General features: G+C 37.4%; 1 protein-coding gene across 12 annotated transcripts in view; it reads right to left on the bottom strand.

Annotated features, from left to right (window-relative positions):
* Positions 1-18,241, bottom strand: part of BPTF (bromodomain PHD finger transcription factor) — a 54,023-nt gene that overhangs the window by 25,951 nt on the left and 9,831 nt on the right. For 10 of the 12 annotated variants that reach the window (XM_032128839.1, XM_032128840.1, XM_032128845.1 and 7 more), the window contains exons 2-12: positions 15,041-15,863; positions 8,273-8,496; positions 7,919-8,119; positions 7,238-7,426; positions 4,451-4,615; positions 4,091-4,266; positions 2,869-3,224; positions 2,462-2,593; positions 1,807-1,936; positions 938-1,073; positions 245-466 (exon numbers count right to left, since the gene is read on the bottom strand). In XM_032128839.1, the coding sequence (XP_031984730.1) occupies positions 245-466; positions 938-1,073; positions 1,807-1,936; positions 2,462-2,593; positions 2,869-3,224; positions 4,091-4,266; positions 4,451-4,615; positions 7,238-7,426; positions 7,919-8,119; positions 8,273-8,496; positions 15,041-15,863 (2,754 nt within the window). The remainder of the gene's footprint in view (positions 1-244; positions 467-937; positions 1,074-1,806; positions 1,937-2,461; positions 2,594-2,868; positions 3,225-4,090; positions 4,267-4,450; positions 4,616-7,237; positions 7,427-7,918; positions 8,120-8,272; positions 8,497-15,040; positions 15,864-18,241) is intronic. The other 2 variants (XM_032128842.1, XM_032128848.1) reach the window with 2 other exon arrangements.

Raw genomic sequence — 18,241 nt, 5'->3', positions numbered from 1 at the left:
TATATTTTTACATTAAGTACTAAGAAATAAATGCATATTTAGCATATTAATAGATTTCAATAAAAAAAGGAACAAAAACTTCAGACACTACTACAATGGATAATAGGCAATCATTTAACTGAGACATTTTAGATGTCTTGAAAAAATCTGTTACAGTGTTTCAGTAGTTATTTCTGAGGTTCTATGCTTTTACTCATGCAATGGTGTCATGAACAGCAGTTTCAGAATAACAAAAGATTATTACCTGTGTCTTTGGCCTGATCTAAGTTTTCAGAAATTGTGTCAACTTCTACTTTTTCTTCACGCAACTTTTCTTCTTTTACTTGTACTTTCTCCAAGGTTTCTGAGACATCTGCTTTGTCTTTTGCTTGCAGATCCCAAGAATCCTTTGCTCTGTCTTTCTCTGTTTTTATCTTAGTTGGACCTTTTCGTTTATCCAAGTTGCACTTTTCATCTTCACTCTTTGCTATTAACAAATTAAATTATTTCAATTATCCAGAGTATTTTTTGTACTCTGCCACATTTGAATGTATGCCAGTTTACTTCTCAAATCATCTGCACACCATTAGTGAAATTCAGAAAGAAAATTCAGTATCCAGTGGTAACACCATAGATTAAACAGTGCACTATCGAATATATCTATACATCCCCCCAAAATTTAAGATGTTATTTTTTGGTTTTGATTCTCTACATAATTTTTATCTACCTTTAATTTAAATAAGGATATACAAAGATGCACAAGTATTACACACAACATAATTGAAATAATTTAATGTAGCTAAAAAGTATCTGTGATGACTGAACAGGTTACACCGACAAAGATCAGCAGATATCCACAAAAGCTTTGCTGGAACAAAATTATTCCTAAAGGCTCCTTAAGAAATACCACACACAAATTAACTGAAATTAAAAAAATATAAGCAATGCAGACACTTACTTGATAGCAATTTTCTGTAATTTGCATTAGTATTTCCTGGCAGTTTGGGCATAAACCTGTGGACATAGGTTTTACTAATCCAGCTCCAGCCACCATATCCTGTTACTCTATATTCCTCTCCTTTTTGCTTCCAAACCTGTAAATATTTTTAAAATCGTAATATTAATGATGCTAATTGCTGCATTATTAATGTTTACATTTAAAAACCAAAAGATGATTTAAAAAACCTCCAAATTTTTACACACTTTTCCAAGCAAGCTGAAGTATATTTGTGAAATAATGTACTAAAATTGAAGATATATTTGCTGATAATTAAATTGCTCTATCACAGTAACATCTAAAAGCCTCGTTTATTTATGCAATAGTGAGAATCTATTTACCTAAAAGCTGAAAGATTATAGGAGTTTTTGAATCAACCTGTATGCTTGTTACAAGTGTAGAGCAAAGAACTATTCCAACAAAAGTAGTTAGTATCTACCGTAGGACAGTATAAAGAGGTTTCTATAGTAGTTTCCATCATATTAGACAACTTCCAAATGGTAGCTAGGCTGGATTTTTTGGGGAGAGGGAGTGGGTATGGGACAGACATACAGACAAGATTCCAATAACCACCAAAACCTTCCATTAGGAAAGGCTGCATTTGCAGACCATTTATCTCTCACTCCAGGCAGTGTCAGTAAGAGCATGACACAGATCAAATTCAGTTCAGACCAGGATTATGTGCTTGAATACATGGCCATGGTTCCTACTCCCATGGTAGGCAGTAACACAAGGACATGAACATTGTAAACTTAAACGAAAACAGAAAAAGAGTCAGAAATCAACAGTTTCTGTATTTTCTTTGTTCTTCCCACAAAAGAAACGCTCACCTGGTGTTTGACAGGAAATGTGTATTTCACCCATGTAGCTTGCTGCATTGTTTCCTCTTCTTCTTGTTTTCTCTCTTTTTTTTTTACTTTCTCCTTTTCTTCTCTTTCTATTGCTGTCATTCTGCGTAATCTATTCCGTACAGATTTAAGTGCATTTAAGTACAGAATCATGCAAGCAAATATAAGAAGTCAACAGCACATAATACTCCTTTGAAGAAGTTTAAATATCTGAAGTTAAGAGGAATGCCCACTATCAGGTTTTAGGTATTACTTGTAACAGGAACATCACTTTCTTTTGCAATTTCAATGAGGCAAACACAGCTGGATGCAACTGTGTCTAACACAGACATCTATTTTCTGCTCCTATGACAAAATGAAAGACAAAACTCAGACTCCACTGAACTGAGAGTGTTGAAATATGCTCTTCTCTTCTCCCAGAGTTTTAGCACTTTTGAAACTGTGGCTCAGAAAAACGCAGGAGCAATGACACTTTTAAATATTGTCATGGTTTTTCAGTGTTTCTGGTTGAGAAAAAACACTTCAAGTGCTGAAGTTTCAATTTAAACGTAATTCTTACAGACTTAAAGGAACTAGCAATTGCAAACCAAAGTAAAATTCTCATAATGCAAAATATTTTAGTATTTATTAATTTTACCTCGTGTGCCCCAAGGATTCTCGCCAGATAGGCAGCATGACAACTGGTTTGATTGCACACTCCAATATAGCCAGTGCTAGTGCAAATTCTCTGGGTTTGCTGCACATCTGAACAGCCTTAATCCAGTTAGACCTAAATTGGAAAGAAGAAAAAGATATGAAATATTTACACGCACTAATATAGCTCGCCATTTTAAGAAGATTTAATGGTAGGATAAAAACTCCTGTATTAGTACTTTACTCAAATGTACAACCCTTTTAGCCTCCATCTTAAACAGACATCATATTTTATTATACTGAATGCTTGGAAATCACAGATTTGAAAAAAACAAAGACCATTGCTTATTAACACTGCTAGTAAAACCACAAGTAAAACACGAGAATATGTATTTCCATTTATTAATTTACCTGTGAGAAGCCCAATTAGGGTGAAGGAAGGATGCTGGGATATTGTTTTCTAGCTGAATAATGGTCAGCCTCAGGGTGGATATGGTCAGAACTTTGGAGCCATGAACAGATCCGTTCCACTTGAACTCTCCAGCTGGAGTCAGGCAGAATTTGTGTGAGAGGTGTCGCCTCTTGTCGTGGTCTTCCCTGTGCTGGTGCTTGTTCAAAGCAAAGGAATTGGTTGCATATTGATTGTGATAAACACGGTACTTCCCCTCCTGCCCCAGTTTGAAATAATTGTTGATATTTCCTTTAGTCACAACATCCTTCTTGGTGTTCACTCGGGAGACTTCGCCTTGAGAGTTGACCACCAGAACCTTATGAAAGAAATATTGGAAATTTAAATGAATCTTTAAAACCATTCCTTCTATTTACTTATGATTTAGGCTTCAAATGTCTATCTATAAAAGAATAAAAATACCCTGCATCAGTTTGTAGAAGCAAGTAACTGTTTATCCAATACAGCAATATATGTACTTCAATGGCTGTCTATAGAGCTAGGATATTCCCAGGATCAACTTTAACATTAAAAAATCACCATCCAGGCTCCTCAGACCAAACAGGAGCCTGTTTTGCTGCTCTGATTATGCCTATGGAGGAAGAGAGCCTTGGGAAAAGAGCTTCACTAAACTCAGGTAAGCTGTGAACCCCCTTCTCACAGAATTCAGACAGGTAGCTTAGCAAACAAGTATCCTGGACTCTGAAAACATGGCATGGATAACATCACTAGACTAATTTGTTTGTCAATAAATGCACCAAATGTTAACTTACAAGGAAAAATCAGTTAATAGAAATAAAATTAATATACCAAATAATATGCATACAATTAACTGCAAAAAAGTCCCAACAGTCAAACACTTCCTTCCTGGAAAAATTTGGCTACTTAAAAAGAACAGAACCAAAACAACAAACAACCCAGTCATATAAAACAACTACACCAGTGCATTGGGTCAGTGTCATATCACTCTGTAGAGAGCACCCAAGACAGGAAGAGCAAAGGAGAAGGGGGAAAAAGCTTCCCGTGATATTACAATTTCACCATTTGCTAATTTTTTTTTAAGTACCTCCATTGCCTGCCAATACCCATTTTTTAAACTTTTAAATAAAATTTGGTATTGTTTAAAGAAATTATCATCTTTCCAGAACATTTTTTGCAGTTGAGTTTTCCAAGATGTGCACAAACCTCTCTGGTTTCTTTATATAACTTATTTGCTTCATTTGCTGCAGCAGCAACCTGCTGGCTTTTCATCTGGCTCAGTTTGCTATCTGGATTTCTCAATCTGGTGAGCATCCGTGTTGAGCCTGGCATGCCCTTCCCTGCACCTGGAGAATCACTTCTGTCACCATTGGATTTCTCTCCTGCCCAGGGAAAAAAAAGGCTTTTAAAACAAACTTAAGAATTGGAAGTTTTCTATTGATGTATGGAAGTTACGAAAAAAACAGAAAAGTTTAGTGAAAAGATGCATAAAATGAAAGTTGGAGACATCACTGTCATTATCCTTATCATTATCATTATTATTATCATCATCATTATTATTATTACCTATGTCCTCTGAAGCCTGGGATCCCCTCTCTGCATTTTCAGCATCATCAAGAGTCTTAATGGAGTCATTCTGCCCAGAGTCCAGCTCGCTGCCACTGCTGTTCTCAACATCTGGCTGTGGAGGTGCAGCAAACCTACTGCTGGGGATCATCTGACCAGTTTCTTCTACAAAAGAACAACTTCAGTTTTAGTTTTTTCTTTTGAATTGGATCAATGCAACCTTTTAAAGTTTTCATCAAAAAAAGGCAGATGAACATGTTTTGCTGGACTGAAGGGAAACAAGTATAAAATATTAATTCCCTTCAGAGCACTGTATCCATGAAAGTATTTTTTGTTTTGTTCCAAGCAGTTTCAACTTCTACATCTCTGAAGAACTGAAATTCATACCTGTATTTAAAATACATTCATATTTTATCCAAGACAGTTTTTTTTCTATAGATACACAGAGAACCCTCTACTGAGAGTGTTTTGCATTTAAAATTCATAAAATTTGGTCCTCCTGCAGCTTCTGATTTTCTCTTTTAATTTTCTTGAGCTTTAGCTGTTCTTCAAAGCACACACCTTTCAGTTCCCCTCGTTTTCCATTGAGTCTTTGATTGTCTCTTCTTCAGCACCTTAATTCTGAGGAATCCCACAGATTTCTGTTCCATTGGCACCACTGTAAGTATCAGCCCACTCAAAATATCAGCCCCTTCCTGATCTGATGGGTCTTAATGTGGCTTCAAATGGGTTCCTGGCCCCCAGCTGTCCTTGTTACAGTGTCTTGACAGCTCTGGACTTTGTGGTCACCTCACCTGTTGTGCTGCCCCAGTAGGAACTTTTGACTAAATATCAGTGAATTGCAGCTACCTTGAAATAAATCCCTCCAGCTTCCCAGTAGGAACAAGCCCTCATCCCTCAAAACAGCAAACCCAGCAATGTCTTCTGAGGTTTGTGCCAAAGACAGTTCAGCTGTTTAAAAACTACAAGATCTGCCTGTTTCCAGAATTCTTCCAAAACATCAGGGATTCTGATGTTGTTAAGAAAAGTGACAGAACAAAATCTGTTTCTTGTGAAATAATCACTTCTAGCAGAAGGATGGATCAGGTAAATATTCTGGAATTCTTAGAGAATCCCTAATCTGAATGCATCGTGATTTTCTGACTTTGCCAAATGGGTGACCACCACTGTTTGATCCATTTCCCTTTTTGCTGTAAGGAAAAATGGACCTGTTTCCATGGCGGTTGTTTGGAGGAGAGTAGAAGCACCCAAACCAGACTCTTAATAAAGATTAATATCCTAATTACATTTAACAGGGATGGTGACAGACATTCTCATCTACCTCTGCATTTTACTCATGTTTTCCCCCTCTTTTGGCAGTAACTGCGTCACTGATCCTGGTTCAGTATCTCTCCCTCTCTCTGAAAGAAGAGTCTCAAACTGAAATTTCATAGCAAGAACACAAACATCACTGTGAATATAGTGAATTAGACATAAAGAAAAACCCTCTCCACACACTTTCCTACAAAAGAAGAGCTCACTAATTTACAACTCATGTAGAAGCTTTGGAAGGAGAAAAGTACTTGTGAAAGCATAATAAATAATGATATATATATAAGTGAATCTTTGAAATAAAATACAAACTCATAAAAGTGTCTGAAACAAAATTATAGGATATGTATCTTTTCCAATAACCCTCTACATAGTTATTTTAACTTTAAAAGGGAATAAAAATAGGAGAACTGGCAAAAATATTTGGTCATGTATCTAAAATATATGGTTTTTGTCTCGTACATGAGGATACTTCCTATACTTAAAAAGTGTATTATGAGGCTTGCAGATTATAGATTAATCTTAGCTTTCATTTTGTCCACATGTTAAGAAAGTTTATTACAAGGCTTGGATGTACTGACTTTCATAAGTTGAAAAGCTGCAGACTGTGACTGCATGGAGAACTATTTCTGTAGGAGAGAAAACATTTACTACCCCTTTTTAAAACATAACCCACCAAGTATGTCCACATCACACATTAGAGTATGTTTTGATTTTTAAGAACTGAGAATAAAATCCTGATCATTTCAATGGTGATCAGCTGTTTAAAACAACATTTGGTTATGTAGTACATCTTGTAACAGAATATAATTCTAAATGTAATATAAAGTAATTCTAAAATAGTATACTTATAGTTTATGTTACATCTAATCAACTCCCACTTACTCCTAAAGCAAGAGTAAGTTTGTCTGGTTTTAAACAGTGTATATTATTACATTTGAGTCACTGACATGGCAGAACAAAACATGTTAAAATACAATAACCCTTGTGCTTATAATTCTGAAATCTGTTTAAAATTTCTAACATGACAATTTTAATCATTTCAGTGCAATGGTTTATACATGTGAATGAAAATGCTTCGTTTGTTAGTAATTTACACAGTAAATGAGAGGTTAAAATAATAAACAAGCCATCAGCAAATTAGAATTTGAAATAAACTTTGAGAAGATGCTAGTGATCATTATGGATCACTATGGAAAAATAAAATATATAGAAAATAGAAAATAAAAAGCTTAGCCATAGTCATCTTTGAAAGGCATGGAAATAAATGCTAATGTCATGGTGGACCACAAATTTCAAGCACTAGTTGCAAGAAAATTAGCTTTGAAATGTTAATAATGACAATGTAGCAGTAAAGGATGGCACTGCAAGCGAACAGCATGAGTGATATACACTGGGAATGGTTTTAGTGGACATATCAGAGAGAAAAACAGATTCCCCAAATTACAGAGGCATTGGTAACAGTGCCTTCTGTACCTGAGAGTTCCAGAGGGAGCTCTGATGCCACCTTCTTCTCTGCCACGTTGTTGCTATCAAGGGTTTCTGACTGACACCCCACTGCGTCCTTCCCTTCAGAGCAACTATTCTCTCCTGCAGAAGGATTTGTGGTGTTGTCATCAGTGCTTGAGGTCACAGAGTTACTTTTTTCCCCAACGACTGTTGCCTCTATAGTAAAACGCACAACAAAACTTTAGGGATGTTCTTTATTATGCCTTAGGATGTCATTTGGCATCATCCATAGAAACAACTTCAGAAGCTTTATTTGATAATGCTGAAAAATAGCGAGCTTTCTCCTTCCTTTTTTTTTTGCTATGAGATAGTATTGTCTCAGAATCAAAGAACAAACCAGTTGCGATGAGGAAAAAGTTGAAAATCATGTAATATGGCTTGCTACAAACATGTTGATCACAACCTGTAAGTGCCTCCTGTACTTCAAGGCAGGGTATCTAGGAGCCAGCTGTATAGAAGTAGGAAAATTGGTGAAATTACTTAACAAGAACAACTCCAACATACAAGCACAAAGGAACTAACAAATACTACCTATTACTAAAGTATCTTGGATAATCATACAGAGAAAGTATCACATTAACACTTACAGAAATGTGGGGTTCACTTCACTTAAATGGAGCTGTTAAAGCACAGTCAGAGTTTCTTTACCTTCTGTTTTCTCTTTTTCCATGTCTTGCTCATTGGGCATTTCCTCAATTTTATCCTGGTCTCCAGATTCTTCCTTGTCTCTCTCAGCATCTGTCTGGTCATTATCTACATCACTTTTGGGCTTTTCTGCTTCCTCATCTCCTGTGTTTTTATCTTCCGCTATTTCTCCTTTTCTTGCTCTGATAATGTCCAAAATTTCATCTACAATATAAAGCATGTTGTCAGCATGAAAAAACAAACCACCTACAGAGCCATGGAGCACAAATAACATGACATAAATCCTGCTTCTGATGATGATAAACTAGATTTGATTCAAAGTGCAGCATCTATTCCCATCACATAAAATATTCCTACCATTTGCTGCAGAAAGGAAAGACTTGTTGTTGCCCCTTGCTTTGTTTGTAAGATCTTCTGTCACATCCATGTGCCGGTGAACTTCTTCACGCATCTCATCCAGGGTTTTGCATAGGTCAGCTTCCCAGTAATCCTTGTCCAGGCATTCAATTAACTCTGCCAGCTGGATCTTTGTGCTGTAGTACCAGATTTTCTTATCCTTCTCACTTTCTGAATCTTCCTCTCTGTAGGAGTATTTAAAAAATATTGATTTTAAAATACCTGGACAAATGACAAAAATTACTATCAGTCTGTTTTCTGCAGAGAATGATTAAATGTCAATACCTGAGTGTGAATAAACAAATCACATCGCTCATATGCACCCAGTCTAATATCAATATTCAATTATCAATATTCGTTTCTTGTTTCCTTCCCTTTCTTCACCCCCTCAGTTCTCACAACAACTACCTCAGGAAAGCTTTGAAGTCTCCTTAAAACTGGTTTGTCCAATCTGACAACAAGGTTTATTCTCATTATATTTATTATTACTGTAACCAGTAATTTACTACTAACCCTGAAATAATTTGAAAGTCCAGAATCCATAATGGTAGTTTCTGACAGCGTATTCAGGGAAGAGCACAGTTAGGGAATTCGAAGTATAAGAACATCACATTCATAAAATATTTTATATTGGCATCCTACAGCATCCACCTCTGAGAGCACCAGTAAGGGATGAGTCATAACACAACCCATTTGAAAAGATATGGGGATTTCCACATTTTTTCTACAGTACTCCATGACCCCATGAGCCCAGAATTACTGGTGCCAACATCACCTCAGCAGGGCCACGGACCCAAGGGAGCTCCATAAATACCTCAGGTAACAGGCTCTCCTGGAGGCTGCAGAGCACAGGGAGGATGCTCCAAGTGGTTCTGCAGCTGCTGGATTTCAGCTTGGCTTGTTCCATCCTGTTGAGCAGCAGCAGCCAGATCCAGGCTGGCATGAACCCAAGCACTATTTCCAGAGCACATCCCAGTGCTCCCCACACCTTGTGGGTGACACTGATTGACTAGTCTGGCCTTCACCTGGGCAAAGGAACTAAACTACTGCTGCACTTGCACCCCGTTACAGCACTGCAGGCCTGTGGCTACTGAGGATCCTAATCCAGAGCGCTGACAGCAATGGGAAGCTGACTAAGTCTCAAAGATCTGCCCTTGTAGGGTTTGTTGCAGGTTCCTCTCTACTGGTTGCCTTCCCATGGCTTATACATTAAAAATGGCACAAACTGGCCTCAGGGATTCAAAAAGACAAACAACCTTAAGGCAACTTGATCGCTGTTGGTCTACTGCCTCCTACACTGTGTTTGTGAAACAATTAATATTTGCAACTCAAACAGAACACTACTGAAATAAGGTGGTTATGAAGTTAATAATGGCAATATTACTCAAAATTCAACTACTAACTAACTTGTCAAAACCATTATTACAAAACTGGCTTTTGGTTTTGATGATAAAACCTGGTGTATTGCAAAGAAACTTGCATCTCTCTCATAAAGGGCTTTACTCATGAAAAGCAACTAATTCTGCTTTACCCATTTGTTCCTCTAAACTGCCAACATTCCATTAGTTTTACCCACACCAACCTGTTAAGTTTGACAAGTTTTCTCAGAAAACAGTTCATTTCAGCAAGACTGTCACATACAACACACCAAAATATTACAGCTGAACACTGACAATCATTTGACTCTATGGAATATTCTAGGCCTGTAAACTCCCATGTTGAAAAAAAATTACTGTTTAAACTATGTTTCCTCTAAACCACGAGTTATTTACTAACAACAATAGGAACAACAGCACTTTCATTACCAGTGGTGAACTAAAGCCACAGAAGAGGAAGATAGAGGCAAACACCCAAAAACCAAGATGGAAAGGGAGATGAGAATGCAAGAATAGGGCTTTACACAGTGAGAGGAAATAAAAGGATGAAACAAAATGCTTAACTAAAAAGGACAGGGAATGGGTGCCTTCTGAGCTTTCCCTGGCGAGTTTCCAAGGGAAGTGGCAAGTGCAAGACCCTGGCAAAGCAGCAGCTGTAAGGCTGCTCTGCTCCTGACAAACGTTAACTGCAGAATATGAATGCTGTTTTTATTTTATTTCTTAACTGACCAAAAAGGGAACTTGAACCTTTCATTTTGAACCCCTCTAGTGTAGCTGTTACAGGATTATTTGCTAGAGAGATAATGCCATTTATACATCCTCTTACATGACCTAGATATGAACGCTTTATATAGAATCAGAGAGTCACTTTGGATGGAAAAGACCTTTGAGATCAAGTCCAATATATTCTTATCTCTCCATGAAGGAAGGCCATGCCTGCATCCATCTGCCAGACAAGCAGCCTGTACACATTGCTTCAACTTTGATGGTGATCAACCAAGTGTTTTCTTATTTTCATGTTTCTCCCCCCATTCAGCAAATCTGAGATTGCTCTAGCTGCACTAATGGAGCCAGGGTACGTGTGTCACCTGAACATCCCAAGCAGCATCTGGCTTTCCCCTTCCCATCAGCCCTTTCTATTCTAGGTTCGCAAGGTTTCATTGGACTGAAAAGCAATTAACTGCTGTTTTCAATTTCCCTGGATAACTCAAGAAAAAGCCTTCTGCACCAGTAAAGGTTTGCTGTATTGCAGGCCAGTAAACCCTGAGGCTCAGTGCACAGAGCTGAGAGAGACATCATACTACTGAGAGTATTCTGCAGAAAGCACCTGGAGCTAATCCTTCCATGCGTGATTGGAGTCCTGCCCACTAAAGAACTGCTCAGATAACATTCTGGATACAGACAATGAGGTTATCCAAGAGTATTTTAATACCCTTCTACTTCATTTATACCAGGGTTTGAGCATAGAGTTTGTTTTGAACTGAAGGCTATCACAACGTCAGCAAGAGAATTTCAGGAATTAAGAGTTTTCTATTGGAAAAGCACAGGCAGAAAATCAAATGGCACAAACTGGTTGGTCTGTGTGCTTACACCAAACTCATCTCCACCCAAACTTCTTTCCAAGATTCAGATTGTGCCAGGGGAAGACTTGGAGCACATAGCAGAAATCAATCCATGCACTCTATTTTGGCCAACTTAGGTAAGACCTACATGAACAATTATATGATTCCAGCTAACTTTCCCTTAATGTCTTTTTGTGTTTACTAAAGGGACACGACTTTTACCCTCTGAAGAAATCAGAGGGGCTGTCATAAAAAGATGGAAAGATGAAAAGCTGCACAAGGACCAGTTCCCAACGTTTTTTCAGACAAGCCAGACAGATTTGCCAGCTTGGTGCTGGACAGGTCTGCTGAACCTCCAGAGGACTCAGCTGAGTCACAGACAATGTGTGAGGCCAAGGAGGGGAAAAAGAATCACATGACTATTTCCTACCTCTTTCAGCCTCCCTGGCTGCCAGGAACTATTCACTGGCAGGCTGCAGAGACAAGTTCAAAGACTGATAAAAGCAACATAGAAGATGCTACAAACTCTCAAGTAAGGTGATAACAAAATATTTAGTACTAGTAGTAGCAGATATTTCCTGCATTACATGATGATACAGTTGGAAACTGAAGAATTCAGGAAATTGTTTAAAGCAATCTATTCAAATGAAGACCCAAACCCTTGTTAATTAATTGTAGAAAATAGAGGAGGACCCCCCCAAGAACATAAACAGCATTACAAATCTTACAGAAGAAAAGCTGAAACTGCTTTTGACTGTCGAGGAAGATCCATACAACTCAGGAATAACAATGTGTGTCCTATTTCTGCTATCAAAATGAAAGCCAAACAGTGTTTCATTATATTCTTTCACAGCTAGTTGATAAATCCAAAGCATCTCAGTATTTCTATAAAGATAAACTTGTTAAAACACTGCAGCAGCTTACTAGGACAATGCAAGTCAAAGTCCCAAATTTCCTGAGTTATTAACTTGCAGAAATGATCTTCACAAGTGAAACAAATGCAATTGACCCAGAGGCATCATCCTTAATTTGTAAACAGCTTGAAACAAAAACCTTGGGAATTAATTTGTTCTTGGCCTGTTTTTTGTTTTAATCTTGTTGATATTTGTTCATGAGGAGACCCCTTCAGTGTCCACGTTTCCATCTTTGTAAAACAGAAGAGGTGGAAAGAGAAACAAACCCACAATGATGGGCTTAAACAAGGCAAATGATGGAAATAAAAGTATCAGGGAACAAGTCTTCGAAATCCTTTAAAAGGTAGGAAAACCAGCAGCAGGTTGAATTTATGACATTTAAAGGGGGAGAGGGGAGAAGAAGTAAAAAGCCCTAAAAACCCTTTTGAGAAACAAAACCACCAAGAATTTAGGATTTCAGGTCTGTAATCCTCCTGGGCAGGATTTCAAATCAGTATTTGTGCAGATTATTTTTAGATCTACTAGTTTCCTCTGATACATTTCATCACATGGCATTGGGGAATACACTTCATTCATTTTAATAAAGTTGATATGATAATATAGTTTCATGAATCTCAGGTTTTAGCATTTGCCAGTTATCCTTCAAGTTACCCTTCAGTTATCCAAGATGCCAGCTGTGGTTTGATCTTGTTCAGTGTGTAGATATACAGACATATATATATATAGAGAGAGAGAGATAAATACATATATATATATATGCAAAGCAGTTGGGTTTGCAATACAGCATGCTTACTGAATTTAAAAACTGGAAGTACAGAGTTTAATGTCTATGTGAGTTATTACAGTTGCATTTCCCTGGAATTAAGTTGTGTAGTACTTGTGCCCCCTTATGAAATAATTTGCCCACATAACACCTCAAAGGAATGCAAAATATTGGGTTTTTAAAAACTCAATACATTTAACTTTTGAAGATATCTCTTCTAGTGCAGTTAAAATTATTACCAATGTGCTAGAAAGAACACATGTGCAGATGTCAAAGGATCATGAAGCACCTGCATGATTCATTTTAGTTTGAAATATGTTGAAGTATTGCCTGTATCAAAACCTTCTGAACATCAGATACTCCAGTGGGAAAAAACATTGTTTCACAGACCAAGTTTGGTTAAAAATAATTACCTATCTGCCCACATACAGGGAGGAAACAAAGTCTGCCTATTTATCTCAAAATCAGCTCCTGAGCGATCTGGATTTTTTTACATTAATTCCCAGATCTCTGCCTGTACAGGAGAGCACTGAAGACAAACCCATCTTTAGAACAGCCTTTTTCTCAAGAGTTCGAGTGGAAATATACAAAAACCATGCAGAGGAAAGCATAAGTTATTAAAGCATAAGTAACTAGAGCAAAAAGAATCCCAGTTACATGTCCTTCACAATCAGGCTTTTTGTGAAAATCCAAATTTCAACACATTTTCTGAAAACAAAAGGTAGGAAATTCTGCATGAGGCAATGGACGAATTTGAATATCCACAGCTTCAGGTGCCCATCACATCTGGTGAACCACCTGAATGATCCACCCCTTACTGTGGAGCATGTGGCTGAGTATAAACATGGAGCGTATATATAGCAAAAAAAGAGGAGAGTATAAAAGATTCCCTGCATTCTTCGAAAGGTTTCTTGACACCACTGTAACATTTATAACCCAGAGAAACTAAAAAAGATCAAACATGGACTCTTTTTTTACAAATATGAAAGAAGAACAGAGGAAACAGAGCAGAGATAATTAATACTTAAACCATCAGCTGACAATACCCCAGAGAAACAGCCCCACATTTTAAAGGAATACCGTGAGTCCTTAGAAGTGTCTTCTTTGCAAGATGTAACATCATCATCAGACCTCACAGTCCCTTTTAAACACACTAGCTACTATCTTAACATTTCACTATAACCTGCTTTGTATGAAATTCTGTGAGGTACCCAGCTGTGGTTTATTTTCTCCGTAACACTGAATGGAAAACTGTTTACAGAGCTCTGGTAAAATCTCTATTTCTCCTAATTTAACAATAGCACTGATTTCACTTAAATATTATTTCTCCTCCATTATGAGAACAATTAGATAAGAACCGTCTTTTATGAGAAAACCAATGTTTAGCTATCTTCCTGTGAAAAACGTAGGAAGTGTTTTTATAATTTCAGATTCAACTTTTCAGGTAAAATCCAGGGCGCAATGCCCTCACTAGCAAGGGTTTGATTACTATTAGTATTTTGAGGTAAATTTGTATCTTGAGACTAACCAGTAACAGGAAATTGTGTGAAGCACACACAGTACCTCCCTCGAAGACAGGCATGTCTTCTTGACTTTCTCTGCACAACAGAAATGTTCAACACAACATTTTCTGCATTTCTAGTAACAGTGAATCCCTTTGAGCATCTCTGAAAGTTTCAGCTTCAAAGGCAGAGCATCAAACTGGTACCAGAACCTGGCAGCCAAACACTGCTTAAGCAGGTGACAGACCACAAGTAGTGTCTGTCCTACACACCATGTGATCATAGAAAGAATCAAAGTTCTCTTCAGTAACTTTTACAAGAAACTGGGGAGTTGTCATTAAAATTCCCTTTCTTTTCCTCACATTCATGTGTTTTAGCACATTAATATTAAGCCTGAGGCCCTTTTAAAATTTCCTTTTAATGTATAGATTATGAGAATATTAATTTCGGATAAATGTGGATTATTTCCATGTTCTTTAGTAATCTCCTTACAAAACAGCAAGCAACGGCCTTATCTAAAGAAAGAACAATTTTAAGATGGCAACAGCAATTTACATGATGTATTAAAAACACAATATTATTGTTCAGAAATTACGCAATTAGTTGACTTACATGATGATTCTCCTGTTCAGGAACCAGTATTTCCGCCTATGCCTGTCATATCCAATAGGTTCGTGTCGGATGTATGGTTTGTTTTTTTGGATTTCAGCCACACAGTCAGTCACTCCAGGCACCTTATGTGCCACGCAGACCTCGCACTGCCACTCGTCTTCTGGCACCTCCTCCAGAGGGGGTTTCACGCACTCCAAGTGGTACACGGCTGAGCAAGTCTCACAGCAAAGCAAATCCCCAAGTTTGTGACAAACCCTACAATGATCATCATACTGAATAACACCTTCTGACATTAACTCCTCACGTGCAATGTTTGTGGTAAGAAACTGATCCACTAAGAACTGCAGAACTTTGATTTTACTCTCTACTGGTCCATAAGGATAGTCCTCTGTCTCTTGGTAAGGAAGAACATGATGGTATTCCTTGTCACTCTCACAATATACCCGCAGAACCTCTGGCCACGTCATTCCATCTATGAAATACAAAGTGGAATTAACGCTATCTTTGAGGTCAGCAGGTCCAAAGGTAGTATTTGAAGTGTCTTCTTCACGTAAAACTGCTTTTAACAGCACTATATGCATCTCTGCCATAAGTGTGCACTGCTCTTGACTTACCAGAGCAGCACAGAAGTCCTCAAAACGAAAAGGAGAGAGGCGCAAAACAGTGCCAAAGTTCCTTAGTACCTCATAGATGGCAATAACATTCATTATATGCTCACTAGGCACCATTAAGTCCTCTGAGGATTTAGGAAACTCCAAGGGTGGGATATCTTTTTCTTCCAATATTGGAGAACGAGGACGATGTGCTCTTTGTCTTCTCCTACCTGGAATAAAAAACAACAGTAAGAATTTTGCTGTTCACAGGCCAATGTGTTTAAACATCTATCATCAGTCACTGCGCTAACATTCTGAACTAATGCAAATTAAGGCTTCACAAGCTTCACAGTTACATGAATGTGTTAACTCACCTACTTTATATATATACTTTAACTAATAGTATGAAAACAAAACACAAGATACCTGAAGTTTTGCTTCAGACACATACAGGAATTGCATTTCCCATACAATATACATCTACTGAATCTTTAAAATGAAATCTAGAAATGTAATTGTTTAAACTACTTAAAAAGAAAGACATTTCCCACAGCCAAAATATTAATTTTTTCTCAATTTTATTCAGCATGACTAGTTTAAACTCCAAGCATAAAGCTCCAAACAGATATTTTGTATTAAATTATTGCAAGTTATTCTCCTATCCAGCAACAGCATCCAGGAAATCTCATTTCAGGCAGATGTCTTAGAACATCAATTTCAATCAAATTAAAATACAAAAGAGAACCTGAAGTGCATTGCCCACTGCTTTCTAACTAGAATATTTCTCCTGGCTACCTACAAACCAAAACCAGAAGGTAAATGTGATGTTTTATGAAAATATTTCAAAAATTCTCAGTTTTTCAAAACAAACAAACAAAAAAACCACCCCAACCCACCCTCATGCTTCAATAAAACAGGAACCGTACCCACAGAATGAGGAAGCAAAATTATTCAAGGACAAGCTTACCAAAAAAAGCTAATCTAAAGAGCTGTTTTATTACCTAAAAGAAAAGACACTGAGCATAATCAATTCAGTCTCAGATGCTAATTCAGATAGGATGCTACACTTTCTTCCCTTTAATTCCACTATCCTTGATGCCAAGCAGAAGGAAAAATAAAAGAGGAAAATTTTTGTGACACTACCCGACAGATGAAATATTTTAATCTTCTATCAAAATAACCAGCTACAAGCAACTATTTCTCAGCTATCAGTTAAAAGTTTTAGATGCATTCATTAAACTTATTTCCCTTTATAGAAAAAAAACAAGTTGAGAAAATCTCATAAACCATCATCTAAGTTTAATCTAAGAACTGAGATGAAAGCTGGTTTTAGGTCCTCTTACTAAGCATACTAAGATTCTGGTCAACAATTAAACTTCAAAATTATCCGTTGTCCATAGGGAAGTGTCAGCAGGATGCATTTCATTCACAGAGATAATCCAAAGGAAAACTGCAGTTGTCCATAGCACACACACACTTCATTAAAATGTGACATGTATTAAACTTCGTGTGTTCTGAGACTGAAGAGTGACACAACCAGTAGTCTGGAATTTTAAGATTCACAATCATAACTTCTTGACCAAATTCTGCAAATAACAGACCTCTCCAAAAATAGGTTCAAGGAAATTGAGAGATAAAGTGAACTTTATCTCAGCTTGGATGTTACCGTTAAGAGGAAATAGTTCTCTGTAGCACTTTTCAACCCACCCTACTCCCTTCGATACTCCCAGAAATACAGAAAATAAATCTAATATGGGAGAAGATCTGCTAAGGCAGAGCCTGCTGAACCTGAAACACCATCATTAAAACTTTAAAGCATTGAAAAGGGGGAAAAAAATAGTTACCAGAAAGAAAAGCTACTCTAAGAAACATTCTGATGCACAACAAATGATTCCAGAGAAATAAATCAACCCTTAGGCTGGTATGGCAAGAGGGCGCCAGATACAGCTCTCCCTTTCCAACGTTAAAGAATGAAATCTTATGCAACAAATCACACACCCAAACAATACAGAAGATGAACTGCAAGATGTTTCCATTACAGAAGTAGTAGGTCAACATCATCTGTGGATAAAAATAACTTTCCAAGTTTAGCGAAGTTTGAGTTCTGACTGTGGAAAATGAAAGAATGTTTCTATGACTCTCTTCCAACATGCCTCTGCACAAATCAGTGGAAAATGTTTAATCATGGCAAACACACAAAGACAAAGGAGTTTCACAGCCACGCACAAAGCAAGTGTTCTCTAGATTAAACTCAACTTTTCTATCACCATGATCCAAAATCATACATGCATAAGGCACAGCTGGTTTAATTAAAAGACCCCAAAGCAAAAAAAAGACACATTCCCACAATAAACTACTTCAGGGTCCTGAAGCTTCCTTCAACATTGCAGTCCTAGTTGGCCATGCAAGACAACACCACCACCTCCACCGAACAGATATTCTGAAATCAGTGATGGCCCTCACAGAGTCCAAATATCACAAAAAACAGCAAAGCTATCAACCAGGATTCTTTCCAGTGTTTGCAACTGTAGCAGAAAAAACGTGTCTGTCATGCAGTAAAGCCGTAAAACAGCCCTTCAAGAAAGGGAGCAGCAAGGGTGTTAACCCT

The sequence above is a fragment of the Corvus moneduloides genome, chromosome 19 (assembly GCF_009650955.1).
Source record: "Corvus moneduloides isolate bCorMon1 chromosome 19, bCorMon1.pri, whole genome shotgun sequence".
Classification (NCBI taxonomy): domain Eukaryota; kingdom Metazoa; phylum Chordata; class Aves; order Passeriformes; family Corvidae; genus Corvus; species Corvus moneduloides.
Note: the sequence above shows the minus strand (reverse complement) of the source record. Positions and strands in the feature narration are given on the sequence as shown.